Raw genomic sequence first — 18,793 nt, 5'->3', positions numbered from 1 at the left:
ACCAGGGGTGGGCCACCTCAGACCTGGGAAACAAATGTGGCCTCTTTGCTTGGTCCTTAAAACTTTCCCCAGGCTGGGATGCATCCTGAACTCCGATAATGCCTCTCGCCTGCCTGGGTAGACGACAGAGAGGGGTGTGTGCAGAAATCAGTCGCCTGGACAAAGGTAAAATTTACATTAGTTGCCTTGCCTGCTTTTGCTTCTAGTCCCACCCACCATTGGCATATGCCCCACACTCCTAGTTTGCCCCCAAAGGAATGCAAACCTTGGTCTCAGCAAAGTTCCTCACTCCTGTTATACTACTCGGAAGCAGATTTGAGGTGGAGTTGTTCCCCAGTAAGTGTTCCCAAAACTGCAGCCTCAAATTCCCCCTAAGCTGCACAAGTGCTGTGCTTGAACTTCATTTGCTTTGGAATTAGCACTACTACTAGCGGAGCTCGTTGCTGCACTCTTAAAAATACTTGCACATACAGTAAATTAAAGCTCATTTTTATAGAGACGCTCTGGATTTCTAGCGAGTCCCCCCAAACAGTTCCGATAAAGCTGCATCAAACGTGCCACGCAGGGAAAATAGGAATAATCCAGGTGTGAAGGATGCAAAAACGTTGTGTTAAAAGCAGGCATTTTAGCAGGTGTCACTTGTCGCGCAGAGGTGAGAAACCTGACGCCTCCGCAAATTCCTCCTGCAAAGAGCGATTTGCGTAGCTAGTTCCGCCTCCCGCAAAGTGCCACGACTCTTGTTTACTTACTTGCGAAGTCTCATTGTTTAAGCAATAAATCTTTGACCTGAGCCGATGCTTGTTTGCTCAGAAGCAAATCCCACAGCCACCGTAGCGTTTACTTCCAGATACATGCATCCTTTTGCTGCTGTGTAACTTGACTTTTGCTGGGGGGGGGGGTCAGCGTGGTTTACTTTGAAGTAAACGTGTATCGGATTGCCGTCGTGCAACCCGACCGCATGCATGTAAACTCGGAAATTAACCCTCATGTATGTGTGCAGTACACCCTGTGAAACCTACTTTGGGAGTAAAGTGCGACGGATCTTGGCGGAACTTACTTCTGCGAAAGCATGCACTGGATCGGGTTACTCGGTCGCGATCTCGTGCGTTTATTTTGCTGGTTAGGTTGCAAACCTAATTCCGTTTTCCTGGAAGTGAGCCGCACTGGATTCAATAACTTGGGAGTAGACACGGTTAGGCTCGCAGCCTTTGTTTTTGCGATTCACAAGTTAAGCCCGTTTACTTTCAAGTAAGCGCTCCTCGGTAAAACATGCATGGGGTTTTGCAAGCTTATTCCTCGGGATCGCGTCGACCAATTTTAGCGGTTTTGCAAAGGCTTCTGATCTCAGCATTTAAAGTTTAGTTTCTTCCTGCGTTTCCAGGGTGCGCGGGTGTTAATACTGACAGTTTGTTGCAAGTTAGGAGAACACGCCAGCCTCCCCTTGGCGTCCTCCTGTGCAAGGCAAACGTCGGGAGGGCTGTACACGCAAAGCCAGTCTCCCTCCGGGCTGCGACGGTTCAGGATACCTCCTACAGGGGGCTCCAGCCCAGTGGTCCAGCGCCGGTTCTCCCCTGCCGCGGGGAACCTGAGACGGCTGGGCGTGTCACTTAGCCGCGGGCTAGCCAATGGCTCCCGGGCGCCAGGAAGCCCCGCCCACCAGCCCGCTCTTACGCCCCGCCCACTGCCTCTTGGACTGCTCTCCTCGGGGCCGCTGGATCAGAGCGCGTCTGCGTGAGTCACCTGGAAGCGGGATGGAGCTGTTGCTGCAGCCCCAGCAGAGCTCAGAGCGCGGCGAGGGGCAGATCGTGCCTGAGTAACCGCCTCGCTCGCAGCACCAGGGGTGGGGAGGGCGGATTACAGTCAGCACAAACCACGAGGAAGCCTTGGAAAAGAAGAGGGGCTATGGTGGCGCACGATGACGCCGGGGGGCTGCTCCCCATTAAGCGGACTATTCGGGTGATAGATGCGCAGAACCAGTCTTTCAGGGAACAAGAGGTAAGGCGTGCGTAAAAAGCCTTAAGCAATCGGAAGAACGATAAAGGGTTTTCTTAAGTGGCACGGTTCTGAATAGTTGCCCAAAGCGCTGCCCAAAGCCCGCTTTTTTCAGCAGAAGGAGGTTTGCTTCACAGTAAGCCTTCAAGGGATTACGCTGCGCGTGTAAGAGGTGGAAGCGTTGATTTGTTTGGCACCTTGCTCCTAAACGCGCCTGTTTAAAAATGACTGAAATGAAGTCACCTGTGGCAGGCAAACGTGGAAGTCCTGTAGAAATGCCGTCAGCTTGCTGGGAGAGGTGCAAAAGAGAGTGAAAACCGTCGGAGTGTCTGGGTTGCTCTCCGTAGGCTAAGGTGTGAGTCAGTGAGTAGAGAGTAGTATTATTTGTACTTTTGTGTCTTGCATACTTTATTTGAAGCTGCTAGCTAAGCATGACTTAACAGCCCTTTCAGGAAAAGCTTCTCTTTCAGCTGGGCGCTGTTAAGGAAAGGTGTAATTGCGGCAGGCAGTTCTGAACTCCTTAATTAGGGGGCCAAGTGTGTGTCTCACGCCTTTCCTGTTAAAAGGAAGTCGCTGGGGAGTGTTGAAACCCTTTGGGTATTTGTTGAGGTCTAGGCATTGACCCTGCTTTATTTATTAAGAGGGAGGGACTGCTTATAGCAATGTTGTCGAGGAGCCAGGAATGTATTGTCTTAAAATATTATGCATGTTATCTAAAGTTGCATGCTGACAAAGACATGAACCATGGAAGGAGAAGAAGGGAAGTCTTTGGATATTCTAAAGTTTGTAAAATGTTTGTTTTGAAATGTAAAATTGGAAACTTAATAAAAATGATTACAAAAAGGAGAAATAAGCTCCCCCCCCCCATCCGTTTACCATTTAAGGAACCTGAAGCAACTGAGTGGAATTTGGTTGCTCATTCTCTCCTCTCCCCCTAACCTTCTGAGTTTAGCATGGCTTGTTCCTCTTTTACATTAATTCCACCCACCTCCCAATCTTGTGATGTTGCGTGTCTGTATCCTGCAAAGGAGTAAGCGGACACAAATGAGTTACAGTATTTCATTGACTGCCAGTAGGGTTACTTGTCTGGGTATGCGTTTTCAAGGGATCAAGCTCCACTGTGGGTGCTTAGTTGTACACTTTAATGGCATTTCCCTTACTGTTGAGTAAATTGGTCTCCAAGACATTCCTACAGGATTATTGCTTGTATGGACGGTGATATGAGGCATAACGAAAGTACTTTAATCCTGCTGAAATGCATACCTCAAGGTGTCTTTTGGTGGGATGGTGGGAATTATGAGAACTCTAAAGTCAAGACTGCTATAAGTGATGCCTTGTGACATATGACATCCTGTCCGGAAGCATTGTTGGTTTCTTTATGATTCAACAGTTCGGCTTTAATAAGGCAGAACTTGGAAGTTGAGTCTAAACATTCTGGTGCGACACACGCAAGGATTTTTGGCAGCTGTGGAGGTGAAATATACCAACTGAAAGCAAACTTCAGGATATTTCTCAGTAAGCTTGCCTTTATTTGTCTGTCTGGATGTTCCATGTACAGGAGACTTTATTAATTTAGGAGGACAGGGCAAAAAAACAAACAAACCGTTTTTATGTTATCTGCCAACCTGAAGGTTCAGTACTGTGAGTCCTGACAGGTTATATAGGTCTTGAACGCAGCTTGGATGTACTGCCTGAGATGGCCGAATTGAAGACAACAGGGTGTGTCTCTCTGCCATTTGTGAACCTGTCTTAATTTGGGATATTGCCATAACTTTCCTAAAGTGGATATTAATAGATGTAGTGAGCTGCTTCTCTTCTTGCCGAATAGATAATGCCATTAGAAATGTACACACAGGCGCTTAGGATTAACATCTTGACTTGATGAAAGAGACTCCATAAATTAGATGTCGGTGATGTTTTGAGGAGTGGAGGTTAAGTCAGATTCTTTATTGATTCACCAGTATGTTTATAGGGTTTATGTCTAAGTCATAAATTTGTGACAGAGAAGAGTTTTTGCTTCCAGAGAAACCTTGTAGTTTCTCTTGGGTTCAGAGATGAACAGCTTCATAGTCCTAAATCCTTTGTTACCCTGGATATGGCAAAATGGTGGAGAGAAACGACTGTCACATGAGCACCTTTGGATGAGTGCTGAGGAACCACCTACGTGGTCTATTCCAATGGATCTCTAACTACAAACAGAAGCATATTGTGGGATCAGACTTTAGTCTTAGAAGTGAATTTCCAGATGTGGCTATCAAGTGTCGGCTTCTTCTTCCAGGCAGCTGGTGTAAAACCTGTGCCCCTGAGCTCTTCAGCTCACATCTCATTTGGCATTAACTGAAATCCTATGTTTCCCAGGTGTTCTCAGCATTTGGACTTGCTTGCCTGGGAGGCATTCAGGTTCAGTTCAAAGGTTTCATCTGAACGTGACTGATTTGTTTTCTGAAGCAAAAGAAGCCTCTGGAAGAATATTTTATATTCTCTGCTTGCTTCTGTGCTGAAGTGTGAAGGCTATTTTCTACACGAGAGCAGGCAAGGATGTCAGATAATGCTCTCTTTAAAATTCACAACTTGAAAAACTGGTTCAGTCATGCTCTCCATTGCTGCAACTCCGAAACTCAAAGCTTGCCTCCCGATCTCCCATCAGGAACAATGAACAAATTGCTCAAAAGACAATTTTAAAATACTTGGTGAACTATTTCGGTGTGAGAACAGTGAACTCAAAATGTATGCAGTCTGCCTGTTCACAGAGGTTTCCAGAAGAGCAAGAATTGTCTAAAAGGGGTGTTGTTCCTTTTTTAAGGCTAAAGAAAATTAGAAGAAGGGGGAAGTTCCTCTCCCCCCAATCTGAAGAAAACCAGTTTTGTTTCTGCCCAGGGTCTGTCTGATTTGGAATGAAATTGCCAAGATGTTGAGTGGTTGAGTGGCAGTGTGTGTGTGGAATCCCTTGTGCTCTGTAAAAAAGGGAATTTTTTTTACCAGCCTTGCCACATTTTTGTGCTTCACATTGGCAGTGCTGTGCTATACAGGCATCTATGAAAACTTAATGTACACACCAGCAGCATGGTGCTGTGATACATGCCTGTAACAGGCCCTTGAGAAAAGCAGCTCCCCTGCTAGTTCTCAGTTTTTCCTCTGCAGAGCTCTAGCTTCTGTGTTCTCCTCTTCTACCTTATTTTACAGTGCTGAATTCAGCATATACCCATGTAAACCTTTTCCTTACTCTCCACTTGAAATATCATGTTGCAACACAGCTGTAGAATGCATTGTAGTGCCTAAAGAATGTAGAAGCCACCGTGAAAAACTCATTCTTCTTGGTTTTTTTATCATCACTTTTTGCGTATTTTTTAAAAGAATCAATGTCTAGTCTACCCTTTTAGGCTCACAAACTAAAGCACCCACCGTAATACATTCCACATTGAGCAAAAGTGGGGGAATATGTCCTCTTTTTTAGTGCAAACTTACGTTCGCTTCATCCACCTAAGTCATTAATATAGTGCTTTTTTATTTACAGAGGGCTTTTATATTGGCAGTACCCCTTTCAGATAGTTGTTGCACACAACATTTACATGAGGAAGAGTGACTTGCCCAAGGCTATACAGTGAGGCAAATGGGGCACTCCCAGACCCAACCCCAACCTGCTGTTCTCTGGGCTAGACACGGTGGGAGGAGCTGGTCTTTAGGCTGTAGCTGAAATCTTGCATCTTGAGCAAAGTAAACAGGTTAGATTCACTGGTGAGTGAGTCTCTTGGCTCCCAAGCCTCTGTTCAACATATGTGAACTGGAAATAACAGCACCCTGCTTCACAGCTTTAACCGCAAGAACAAATAAAACAGGAAGCACGGTTATCTGTCATGAGTTTTGGTGACCTAGCAGGTCTGTATGAAAGGAGTTCTGCATACACCCATGGACATTAAAATGGCATACTTTTATTTATTTCTTTTTTGTGTGCATTGCTTCCTATGAAACAACTCAAAGCGATTTAACAATAAAACCCATATAAAACAATTTCATATACTGTAGATTTTTGTGCGTGTTCATTCCCCCCCTCCCCCAATGAGATACATTATGAAACTGCAAGCAAGCAGTGATGGGACTTTCCTCTGTCAGAGGGGCTGTCGATGTGCATGTTCCTTGCTTCACCTTGAAAGTGGATCCTGCACTCTGCCAAACCTCCCCCCCCGTGGAATTCATGACATCATTCCTCTGTGTTCATTGGTATCTTAATGGGGAGAGCAAAGCATTGTTGTTCGCTGGGGCTGTGCTTTACTGACTCCAGCAGAGCTATTTCTGAATCGTCACTCCTGGACATGACAGTAAAGCCTGACCGACTCAGTCCTTCTCCTTTTTTAGTCCTACCACTTCCTCTGTGCAGCATGTGTAATCTCCCCCCCCCAACAACCATTACCATCGATGCACCTAAGAATGAAGTTGGTATCCCTGCTCTCTGCCTCCAGCACATTGCCTGTCAGTGGTAGCAACACATCTGTAGTGATACACAGGAGGTGGCTGCCAGTGACACACAAACCTATGTGTGAGCAAGCTGCTAGCAAACTGGAGTCATCTTCCAGGGCAGAGACACTCTTCCTTCTTCCACACCTCTCATTAGATAGCTGGTCTCTTCCTTTATTCATGTACTTTGCTGTGATGGCCTGTCTTACTAAGACACTTCAAACTGTCATGCTAAATTTTGTTTTAACACCCAGCATAGATTTAGGGGCAGAGTCAGAAAAAAACCTCACACCTCATTCTCCCTGGGGGACAGGCAAAAAAAAAAGTTGGCCCTGAAAACAACTTTGTTTGTTCAAGCCATAGTGGACTTTGTTATTCTTGCTTCTTGCTAACCTGAGCAATTGGTTTGTACTATGGTTATGACTTTAGTGTTTAAACAAAATATATTTGTCTTTTGATGGGGCTTGTGTGCTTTGGGATTGGGTCCCTTGATGCTCTGTGCAGTCCTTATCCCCTTCCTCCAAGAGAGTCTGGACACTGTCAGCGCACTAAGTCTTGAATAAACAGTCAGTACAACTTGTTCTCTCATCTATTTGCAGGAGCCTAGCAATAAGCGCGTCCGACCTCTGGCTCGGGTCACCTCCTTGGCAAACCTGATTTCTCCTGTGAGAAATGGTGCAGTGCGAAGATTTGGACAGACAATACAGGTAAGAGAGTAGATAAGCATGTGGGGTTGATGTTGCAATTGCTGGGAGGGGGGCGACTATGGAGTAAGTATTACCCACAGTTCTGCTGAAGAAAGGATTTCTACAGCCTGCAGAACCGAGCCTCATATTCCTCTTTTTACTTTTTAAAATGAGCAAGTTTATAGTCCTCATGGGTCCAGAGGGGGGAAATTGAAGTGGATGTTTGAGGGCATGGATGGCTTCTTTGTCTTCCTTCTCTTCTCTGGTCTCCAAGCACCTCTAGTGAAGCCATAGGGTGAGGGGGACATAGAAACTTGCTCAGTTCTTACAGTTGCAGAACTTGGATTTAGAATTTTTCCTCCGGACAGATATTTTAATTCAGTTTTTCCACATACCAACTGGCATTTTGTGTCCTAACTGCCTTGTAGTCCACATCTCTGCACAAACCTATAAGCAAATCATTGGAACAAATGAAATTTGCATGCTTTTGGATGCAGAATTCTCTCCCCCCTGGTTACTTTTGCAGATAAGGTAATTGTGTAGAGATGGCCCAGTCAAGACCTTGCTGCAGTTTTATCAGGAGCAGCCTATAAACTGAGGCCGGGGGGGGGGGGCATTAGATTGGCTCTTGTGCCAACACTTGATGGCTGCATGTGACATACTGCAGCATGTGCTGCAGTCTGAGTTTACCCGGCTGTTCATAATAGAAACGTGACCTCAGCAAAGCCTGCCATGTAAGATATATCATCCACCCCAACTGTGTAAATACTCCTTGCTCTGGATGCTAGTGCTGTTTCAAGCCACAAAGAACACAGCTCACATGGCTTGTTAATGTTACCAGAGCTGGGAGAGGTAGAATTACACTATTTATGTACTTGAAACCAGATTCTCAGCCAGCTTAACCCCAACCCTCTCCAGCTATCCAAAATCTGGAGTATGGGAAGGGGAGGCTTAAGCAAAAGTGGGCATTGGCAAATTAGATCTCTCAAGGCTCTGTGGTGCCAGGATTAGCTACACACACACCCTGGCTGCTGAAGCCATTAAGGGTGAAGTTTCTTAAGGCAGGCCTGCACAATTTGGAATCCACCTCCAAGGCATGGCGTTCTGCTAGGTACTTGACAACTCACCTATTTGTCACTTCCCTAGCGTGCAGCAAAGCCAGGAGACTTGTTGCATCACAGTGGGCTGCCCTTGGCTCGCACAAGTGGGTTGGTGACAGATTATGTGGGCCTGATCTTAAGGATATTTCCACAGGCATTCTTCAAGAGGCTGTTGCACTGACCAGGACTTCGTGGTGTTGTTGTGTTTGTGCTTATGCACACATTTTGCTGGGCTGTGCAACATCCCTGGTTGGCATGAAATGCCTCGCGGCTGCTTTTCTGTACAGCGTCTGTTAAAATACACCTAAGTTCCTAAGGTTCATGACTGAATTCAAACCATCTCCTTCCCCCTCCCGGGTGTCTTACAGTCGTTCTCTCTTCGCGGCGAGAGCAAATCTCCAGGCAGCGCGCAGAAACTGTGCAGCCGGTCAGCTGCCCCCACGCCACCGAAAAGAAGAAACAGTGTGCTTTGGTCCGAGACGTTGGATGTCAACATGAAAGAGACGCTGAGCACCAAAGAAATCAAGCGCCAAGAGGTATGCCTCCAGTGGGGCAACCCCAACAGCCAGCCCCAGACGGATAGGGCTGTTTGAATTCAGCACAGAATTGGGATTTCTGAGCAACTTGGCTGCTGTTTGAGAGGGAAAAGAGCAATATGTTTATAATCCTCGTGGTCTCCGGAGGCATGTTAAGGTGACCTGTCGGCAGTGTAAAGAGAAGCACCCAGTGTTCAGGAGGCAGCAGTCATGTTTCCAGCTCCCCATTTATGACAGCTAACCTCCTGCCACCTCCATATCCCCAGATCTGCAGAAGGCATTACTTTGCTGCCTGGAATAAGGCAAACTGGGCAAGTAGATACATGAGAAGAAGGTTGCATAAATAGTGTGCTCTCTGGTTTTGCATTTCTATTATGCAGCTTGGTGGTAGTGGAGGAAAGGGAGGAGGCCTCAGTTGTTCAGTGTGTAGAAGATAGTGGCGGAAGAGTTTTGAAGAACTGCTCTCTTCTCCAAAATGAAGGTGCTAAAAAGAGATTAAATTCCCCCTCCGAATCTTGACTGATAATATATTCCCCCTGGCCGAGGCCCCAACATGGGAGACAATATACTTCGTATTGGGCATAAAAAAATGATTAATTCTGAAACTCCATCTTTATGACTCATGCTAGCTGGTGATCCAGACCAAAGTTATGCATTAATACAAATGACTGAAGCAGCAAACGAGAAAAAGAGGGCCAAAGTTCAACCCTCTGGGTGAGTTCAGCACTTCACACTGAAGTCTAACGCGTCCCAATGTTTGATTTGGCATGATCTCGCAGCTTCAAAGCCTCCTTTCATGACAAGGAGTTTACTTTTCTCAGCAATGATTCAAGCCATTCCCTTCCGTTTTGGCCCTTAAGCCCAGGTGGGCGGATGTAGCTCAACGGATGAGCTTCTCCCCTTTTGGCTGCAGAGCGGCTGGCTTCTTGATCAAAACGGTTTGGGCTATACAGGTGGGGCTAGATTGGCTTCTACTTTGCTGCTGCTTCAACATAACTGGCTAGTGGCATAGTCTGTGGTCAGCAAAACCTCCAAAACCCGGAAGTGGTACATTTTTGACTTCAGCAGCTGTTATTTCTAGGGCAATAAAATGGAGACAGTTCTGATCTTTCCCCCACTTTTTGTTCACAGGCGATCTACGAAATGTCTCGGGGTGAGCAGGATTTGATTGAGGACCTGAAGCTTGCCAGAAAGGTTAGTATCTTTCTCTGCTTTCTTTATATTGATGACACTGCAAATCAATATACCGTATTTTTCACTCTATAAGACACACCAGACCACAAGACGCACCTTGTTTTTGGAGGAGGAAAACAAGAAAAAAAATATTCTGAATCTCAGAAGCCAGAACAGCAAGAGGGATAGCTGCGCAGTGAAAGCAGCGATCCCTCTTGCTGTTCTGGCTTCTGGGATAGCTGCGCAGCCTGCCTTTGCTCCATAAGACGCACACACATTTCCCCTTACTTTTTAGGAGGGAAAAAGTGAGTCTTATAGAGCAAAAAATATGGTATTTGTTAGCTCTCCACCCCCCACTTTGCAACGGTTAAAGGCACTGGATATACTGGATTAGGCCTCAGACTTTCTGGAGAGGAAAGGACTTTGCTCGTTCCATTAAAGGTCACTGGATAAATGTATTCCTTGTGGAAGTAGTTGCGCTGGTTGCTCCTCTGCCAATTTCTGTTTTTCAGTGAAGTAAGTCACATAATAATAATGATACTATTTTCATTTCTATGCCACTTTATGTTTTTAAGAAAAAATCTCAAAGCAGCACCTTTGTGGCAGGATATACCATTAATGTGCAGCAAGCTGCTTTGAGATTTTTTCTTAAAAACACAAAGTGGCTTAGAAATGGTCATCTAGTCCAGCCGCCTGCAATGCAGGAATTGCAGCTATAGCATTTGGGAGGGGAGAAGGTGTAAGAGGAGAGAACTCAGCTATAGGCTCACCTGCCCTTCCCAGCCCGACAGTCAGCAAGTGCGCCTGCCTTTTTTGTGGGCAGGGAATCCCGCAGCCACAAAGTGCTCTGGGAGCTCTTGCTTCAGCTGCCTGGAGGTCGCAATCCTGTTGGATGGAAAGTCCCATAGGAGGCTGCCCATATAACAAGTCAGACCCTCGGCCTTGTGTCCACTTATTGGCAGTGGCGCTCTGGTGTTTGAGTCTTTCCCAGATCTCCTTGGAGACCAGTGCTGGGGACTGAACCTGGAAGCATCTGTGTGTGACGCATGTGCTCTACCATTGAGATACGGCTCTGTCACTACCCTTTCCCCCACTCCAAACTGTGCAGCTGCACTGCAATGCCATGTCAAGCTGTTTTTTATTTTTTATTTTTTTGTAATTTCCCATCCTTTCTTGTTGACAGGCTTACCATGACCCCATGCTGAAGCTGTCCATCATGTCTGAAGAAGAGCTCACTCACATCTTTGGGGACTTGGATTCCTATATCCCTTTGCATGAAGGTGAGCTTCTCCACCCCAGCCTCCAAAAACAACAACAACAAAAAACCCTCCAGCACTCATGAATTCATGTAAACGTGCCACATTCTCTGCCCAACACATCAAAGTAGCTCAAAAAACCAGCCTATAAAATGTTAAAACCATAACGCATCTACGACAAAATACTCACATAAAATTCCATGTGCAGACAGCACAGGGCTGCCTATGGCAAACGTTTTCTGAAAGCTTCAGGTTTTTAAAAGGTAAAGGTAAAGGGACCCCTGACCATTAGGTCCAGTTGTGGCCGACTCTGGGGTTGCGGCGCTCATCTCGCTTTATTGGCCGAGGGAGCCGGCGTACAGCTTCCGGGTCATGTGGCCAGCATGACTAAGCCGCTTCTGGCGAACCAGAGCAGTGCACGGAAATGCAGTTTACCTTCCCGCCGGAGTGGTACCTATTTATCTACTTTTTGACGTGCTTTCGAACTGCTAGGTTGGCAGGAGCAGGGACCAAGCAACAGGAGCTTACCCCGTTGTGGGGATTCGAACCGCCGACCTTCTAGATCAGCAAGTCCTAAGCTCTGTGGTTTAACCCACAGCGCTACCTTGTGTCCAGTCAGGTTTTTACCTGACTGTACATTGTCCGTGGCGAGGGCTGTTTCATACACCCACCCGCAAAGTGCCGCTGAGTGCCACTGCAGAGAGAAGGGCTGGCCAGCTCCTCCAGCAGACCTCTTCTGCGATGTGCAGCAGGGTTTTTCTGCAGATCTAAAGCCACATGAGAAGAAGCCTTCTCCGTGGTGCAGAGGTGGAAGGCTTTGAACGTCATCCCCAGCGCTCTGCACTTGTGTTGATTACTGTTTTAAATGTGATTTTTTTAAAAATGCGTATGTTGAGAAGAGTGTCCTGGTTCCAATCCCCTTTGTGTTTATCTTGCAGACTTTCTGGCCAGGCTGGGGGAAGCGACAAGGCCAGATGGGACAGTGGAGCAAATTGGACCCATTCTTGTGAAATGGGTGAGTATCCCTCGGATCTCTCTCCTTCTGTTCCTTACGGGAGATCAGCCATCCAAAATTCATGGGAACATTGGCTTTGGAAAGTCATGAGATCCTATAATTAAGCTGATGTGTGTTGCTTTCCAAGCCGAATTGACTTGCATTTCTGTCTGGTTGCTTGCCAGTTAATTTGAGATGAGCAACGACAACAAACATCTGAGGCCTGCTTCTCACGTTATTCGCCTCCTCCCAGCCTCAATTAATCATCTACAACATGAGAATGATAGTAGCCTAACTTACAGGGCTGTTGTGTAAGGGTTACTGAGATAACCTATATGAAGTAACCTGGGCACTTGAAATAAACCGTGCTAAAAGAAACTTTGTACACTGCAACTGTGAACAGGTATATTAGCACTCCAGGCTGAAAAAGTACGGTATATGGTGGAGTTCATAAGTCCTCTCTTGAAGTTTTGCACTTTTGAAGATCTTCACAGGAGAGTAGACAGGCTTCACCTAACCAAAATTCAGCTATGAACTCCAGGGGAATTGGCTATGGAATGTGCCCCTTGCTTTCTTCTCCCCCTGCTATATTCTTCACAGTGGGAGCTGCATAATTGGAATTCCTCACATTCATATAGAACACAGTAGTGCACCTAGCAGATTGCCTGACTCATTCAAGTGGGATGGGGGCGGCAGTTCTGAAGCAGCAGTTTACAAATGCCCTTGCATCGTCTTTTCTAGCTACCAGGACTGAATGCGTACAAGGCCTATTGCAGCAACCAGTTGGCAGCTAAAGCCCTCCTGGACCAGAAGAAGCAAGACCGCCGGGTCCAGGACTTCCTCCAGCGTTGCCTTGAATCTCCTTTCAGCCGCAAGCTGGACCTCTGGAGCTTTCTGGATATCCCTCGGAGTCGCTTGGTCAAGTACCCTCTCCTCCTGAAGGAAATCCTGAGGCATACACCCAACGATCACCCCGATGTTCAGATTCTGGAAGAAGCAGTAAGTGCCTGGGGATTCTCTGCACAGAGCTTCTAATATAGTAATGATTGTAGAGTTGAAAGGGGACCCCAAGGGTCATCTAGTCCAGCCCCCCGCAATGCAGGAATCTCAGCTAAAGCATCCATGATATATGGCCATCCAACCTTTCCTTAAAACCCTCCAGTGAAGGAGAGTCCACCACCTTCCGAGGGAGTCCGTTCCACTGTCAAACAGCACTTACTGTCAGAAAGTTCTTCCTGATGTTTAATCAGAATCTTCTTTCCATAGTAAAGTACCTTTTTAAAACCAAGTCCCACCTTACAAACTGTCTCTTTCTTGCAATAATAAGTAAATGCAGTTTGTTGAATGATGGATCAGATTAGGTGGAAATGGCCCCTCTGAATTAGGACTAGTTGACATTCTTTTAAATACGCCGTTAAATGCGGCAGGCCCAGCACCAGGCACAAAAGCAAAGGGAGAGGTCTGATTCGTGGGGGTTCCAGCTGCCAGGAAGTTCTCCTGCGCAAGTCCCATTGAAATGGGTTGGGAGCTTTGCAAGCACAAAGCCGTGCTCTTCCAAGGGCTTCTGCTCACCGCGGTGAAATTTTGTAGGAAACTGCTTTGTGTGTTGTACTCCACTTGCCAGTTGGAGTTTCTACCCCAGCCCCAAAACGTCTTGGGCAGTCCTGCGTGGCTCAAGCAATTGAACATTCTGTTTCTGTTTTGTGTTGTGGTAATGGTCAGGGGTCCCTTTACTTGGTTGAGTAAGGCCCTGTCCCATGTATCTTCTCAATCCATTGCCTATATTGAGGCCTGTGATTTCACTGCCCGACTTCAGTTATCAAGCAGTATTAATTGGTGGACACTTTGCTTTTAGATCTCCATAATCCAGGGAGTCCTCTCTGACATCAACTTGAAGAAAGGGGAGTCTGAATGTCAGTATTACATTGACAAGCTGGAGTACCTCGACGAGAAGCAGAGAGACCCACGAATCGAAACGAGCAAAGTGCTGCTTTGCCACGGGGAGCTGAAGAACAAGAACGGCCATGTAAGTACCTGATTTTACAGAGGTGATGCTACAGATGCTCCCATCCTGCAGCCACAACACCTGCCAAGGAATTGCAGAGTGAAACTGCACCACCTTAAAGCAAAGGGTGGAATGGTTCAGAACTTGGCCTGTCTCAAATTCTTGATGGCGGTGCATCTTTTAACCCTCAAGAAATAAGTGCCCAGGACCTGCCACTTTTATCTCTCAATTTGTTCTCTCTTTTTTAAAAGAGAAGACTATCTTGCTGTGACAGAATTGGCACCCCTTTCCCCCCACTTTCTTTCCAGACCTTGACTTTGGTGCCAGGTCATTAAAAAACCCATTAAGAGGCATCAGGCAACACTTAAGACACCAAAAGCAGGGCTGGCATCTGCCCAGGTTGCAGATGGTTGTGAAATAATTAGCATAAAGTTACTACAGAAAGCACGGCACGCATTTTGCTGGGGGGGTCAAGAGGTATTTCCAGTGATGTAATGCATCCCTTAGATTCTTCCAAGTATGTAATCTTTTGGGCTTGAAGAACACTGACGACAGCTTGGAGTCTAAAGCGGCTCTCTAAAAGCTTGGCCGGTGCTGCTTCTCAAAAATAGAAGCTGGAACCTGAAGGGGTTGCTTGGCCTTCCTCCCAGCTATGAGCAAAACGTCTTGTCATAGGTCAGCTCAACCTATTTTGTAGTCAAAACTATCTTGTGTCTCCCTGGCTGGCAGCCTTGCATCATTAGTGGCTCTGGCAATGCGAGTCCTCTAGCGTTATCCTGGTTGTCTGCCTCTGGAGATCTGGTGCTTATTTGGAGTTGTTCCGCTGACCCAGTTTGCTTGAGCATTTTCTCTGACTGCCAGCACAGTCTCCTGTGCCTTGGGCAGGTCTTTCAAGCAAGGGCCCCTTGGATCCTTTCAACTGGAGAAGTGCCTAATACCGTATTTTTTGCTGTATAAGACGCACCAGACCACAAGACACACCTAGTTTTGGGAGGAGGAAAACAAGAAGAAAAATATTCTGAATCTCAGAAGCCAGAACAGCAAGAGGGATTGCTGCGCAGTGAAAGCAGCAATCCCTCTTGCTGTTCTGGCTTCTGGGATAGCTGCGCAGCCTGCACTCGCTCCATAAGACGCACACACATTTCCCCTTACTTTATAGGAGGGGAAAAGTGAGTCTTATACAGCAAAAAATATGGTAATTCTGCATGTAGCATGTATATATATGTATTTTGTTCCAATTTAAGATCTTGACCAAAGCTTTTCCTCTCCCCTCCAGAAGCTCTACGTCTTCCTTTTCCAAGATATCTTGGTTCTAACTCGGCCTGTGACACGTAACGAGCGTCATTCTTACCAAGTGTACCGGCAGCCGATACCCGCTCAGGACCTGGTGCTCGAAGACTTGCAAGATGGCGACGTGAAAATGGGAGGATCCTTTCGAGGTGCCTTTGGCAATTCCGATAAAGGTATGAAGCAAATAGGCTCACATCCTTCGACAATTCTGTCCGAAGGCTGGCTTGTATGCAGCTGTCTTTGCTTTAATGGGAATTTGTTGGGATTTGTCTCCTTTCTCCTGGATTTTGGCATAAGCTTCCACACAAATCCAGGTTGGGACTTGCCAGGCCCTGAAAAAATATCAGCATTGGTCCTGAATGTGACTCACGATTTGGATGTAGGTCAAACATTCGTGAAAACCTTTCAGCAAATGAAAATTGTGGGGGGCTGGGAGGGAGACTTTGGCTGACCCAGGAACATGTGTCAAAGTAGTCAGGCAAGCAAACCTCTATGACCATTGCTCAGTTAAAAAGGTAAAGGGACCCCTCGCTGTTAAGTCCAGTCGCGGACGACTCTAGGGTTGCACGCTCATCTCGCTTTACTGGCCGAGGGAGCCGGCGTTTGTCTGCAGACAGCTTCCAGGTCATGTGGCCAGCATGACTAAGCCGCTTCTGGCGAACCAGAGCAGCGCACGCAAACGCCTTAACCTTCCCGCCGGAGTGGTACCTATTTATCTACTTGCACTTGACATGCTTTTGAGCTGCTAGGTGGGCAGGAGCTGGGACCGAGCAACAGGAGCTCACCCCGTCACGGGGATTCGAACCACTGACCTCCTGATCGGCAAGCCCTAGGCTCTGTGGTTTAGACCACAGCGCCACCCACATCCTTATTGCTCAGTTAACTTGTGTCAATCAGCATTCTTGAAGCTCCATTCTGATGACATCTCTCCTCCCCTTGTTTCCCCCCTCTGCAGCTAAGAACATCTTCCGGCTCCGCTTCCGAGACCCAGCTCCCGGCCAGTCCCACACGCTGCAGGCCAACGACATCTTCCACAAGCAGCAGTGGTTCAACTGCATCCGGGCGGCCATTGGGCCCTACCAGCTGAGTGCTGCCCCTTGCGAGCTCAAAGAGCTGCCGGAGCTCAGCGAAGAGGCAGAGGAGAACAACCCCTCTGTGCCCAGTGCCAAAATCAAGAGGAGGCCGTCCACCCTCTCCGGCAGCCTCCACATGGAGATGGACGAGAACGGCGTGGAGTGCAGCTCAGTCACGGACATGGCGGCAGATGAGGCCAAGAACCCCAAGCCGTACCGGATGCACTCTGGGCTCCGGAGGACGAGGGAGAGAGCCCAGCTCAGCGGCAAGCGGAAAGAGACACTCGTTTGAAGGGTTCGGAAGCCCTTCTCCCCCCTGTTTATTTATAAATAAAAAGTGTACATTTTCTTTCCTGTAATGTGAGGATGGTTACTCCTTCTGAATATAAATGTCTGTGGTCTTTTTCTTTGTGTTTTTGTTCTCCTTTGATGGCAGCTACTGGTTTTCAGCAAACACTGTTGAACTGGAGTCTGGTTCTAAAAAGTAAGGACTCTGATTTTTTGGGGTTACAAAGTGGGTTTTGAAAACGTTGCATCTGTGAGGAACGTTTTGGAGCAAGCTTCAGCTGTTGCCAAGGAGCTGTGAATTTTTGAGGCTTGATTCCCAAAGAATATAGAGCAGACCCATCTTTAAAAGCGCGTTTTATTTCTCTCTCAGCAGTTCCACATGGAAAAATGCTCATTATTTAAAATTTGAGTTTTCTTTGGCTTGTGGAGTGATTCTGATTGATGCAGTTCCCCCTAGGCTGTTAAATCTGGTTCATTTCAGCCCTTACTGTAGAAGGAAGGTGGTCTGAGACCTGCAAACAACATTTCTCAGAGAAACAGACTCCAAAGTTCAACAGGTTTCCATTTTACTGACTGGAATTCTGTACTTAATTTTTGTTTGTTCGTTGTACATTCCTTGTGTGAATTGACATGACCTGCCAAGTATTTAATCTTGTTTTATTATTATTATTATTTTTACCTGAATACATTTGTAGAGAACTTTTGTACTTTGATTTCATTGTATGTCTCAACATCCGAATTGGCGTTTTTCTTCCTTTTTTTTTTTTAAGTACTTGATGCGTGTGTGTGAGAGAGAGAAGAGAGCATGTGTTGGTATGTTATGTATATTTAAAAGCCAGTTCAGGACTTTTCAAGGTGAAACAAAGCCATATTTTCTTGAGCCATTGGGAAAATGGGAGAACAGAGTTTTTACCCCCATCCCCCAAACTGACCTGGGGTGCCTGTGCCTTTAAAACAGCTCTACTTCAGCAGAGAGAAGGTGCTGTGTAAGCAGAATTCTGTATTTCCTTTTAAAGGTACAGGAGAACCTAGGTGGTCCGCAAGTTTGGCAATCTTACGGGGAGGGAAGATTTGAGGTCCGTTTTGATGTAGCATTTTGGATTGGCCACAGGCCCGTAGAGTGCCTTGTGTACTCCGAACTACTGAAAGCAGATCGCAGTGGACGCAGAAGGCTTAGGGAACGTCGCAGAAGGTTTAGGTAAAGAGGAGATTATACTACAGAGAGCACAAAAGGGATGAGGTCTTTAGAAGGGAGCATCAGAAAGGTGCATTTGGAAGCAATAGGAGGCACAGTGTATGTAGCAAGACTTGGTAGGAGGTGGTGTTAGCGAGGAGAAGGAAGGAAACGGGTGAAGTCCTTACTTGCGGTTTTGAGGTCGTCCCCCCTGCTTAATTTAAAGGAAGGAGGGCAGTTTACCTTCGTGTAACGCAAATTAGCAGGAAGAAGCTTTGAGCGCTTCTAGTTATGCATCTGAAGCACTTCCAAAAATTAGCTGAGTTCTGCAAGTTTTCTTTTTCTTTTTGAGGGGGAATTTCTGGTGCAGAAGAACCATCAGGCTAGAAGCTAGAATGGGGATGAAATTCTGGAAACAAATGTAAATAATAAAACAACCAAAGCACAACGACTCTGTAAAAATGTGTGTGTTTTTGTACAGTGTTACGTGTGGTGTACAATTAAAACTTCCTGCATATTTTCCTTGTCTTTCATCTTTAATGTGAGAGTGGTTTATCAGGCACATCAATCGCCAGCTCTCCAGGTGAAGCAGAGAAATCTCACTGGCATCTTTTAACTCCAGCTGTGGTTCAGATACCTGGGTTCCTATCCCAATGGGAACATCTAACCCAAACCTGTTGGTGTGTATTGTACTATCCTTATCATTATTTTTCCGAGAGGGTTCCTTTTCTGTATTTTGACAGTAAACACATAAGTTAAGCAAAATGGCACTTG

At 46.5% G+C, this 18,793-nt stretch overlaps 1 protein-coding gene across 2 annotated transcripts in view; it reads left to right on the top strand.

Moving 5' to 3' along the window:
- Positions 1-18,536, top strand: part of NET1 (neuroepithelial cell transforming 1) — a 64,999-nt gene extending 46,463 nt beyond the window's left edge. The window contains exons 1-10 of one of the 2 annotated variants that reach the window (XM_082238967.1): positions 1,716-1,995; positions 7,044-7,151; positions 8,599-8,766; positions 9,898-9,960; positions 11,123-11,219; positions 12,134-12,210; positions 12,931-13,188; positions 14,045-14,215; positions 15,471-15,657; positions 16,440-18,536. In XM_082238967.1, coding sequence (XP_082095093.1) covers positions 1,903-1,995; positions 7,044-7,151; positions 8,599-8,766; positions 9,898-9,960; positions 11,123-11,219; positions 12,134-12,210; positions 12,931-13,188; positions 14,045-14,215; positions 15,471-15,657; positions 16,440-16,849 — 1,632 coding nt within the window. In that variant the 5' untranslated portion in view covers positions 1,716-1,902 and the 3' untranslated portion in view covers positions 16,850-18,536. Of the gene's footprint in view, positions 1-1,715; positions 1,996-7,043; positions 7,152-8,598; positions 8,767-9,897; positions 9,961-11,122; positions 11,220-12,133; positions 12,211-12,930; positions 13,189-14,044; positions 14,216-15,470; positions 15,658-16,439 lie in introns of those variants that run through there. The other variant, XM_082238966.1, reaches the window with a different exon arrangement.
- Positions 18,537-18,793: the final 257 nt, after the last annotated feature.

The sequence above is a fragment of the Podarcis vaucheri genome (genome assembly GCF_965113315.1).
Source record: "Podarcis vaucheri genome assembly, chromosome: 10".
Classification (NCBI taxonomy): Eukaryota; Metazoa; Chordata; class Lepidosauria; order Squamata; family Lacertidae; genus Podarcis; species Podarcis vaucheri.
Note: the sequence above shows the minus strand (reverse complement) of the source record. Positions and strands in the feature narration are given on the sequence as shown.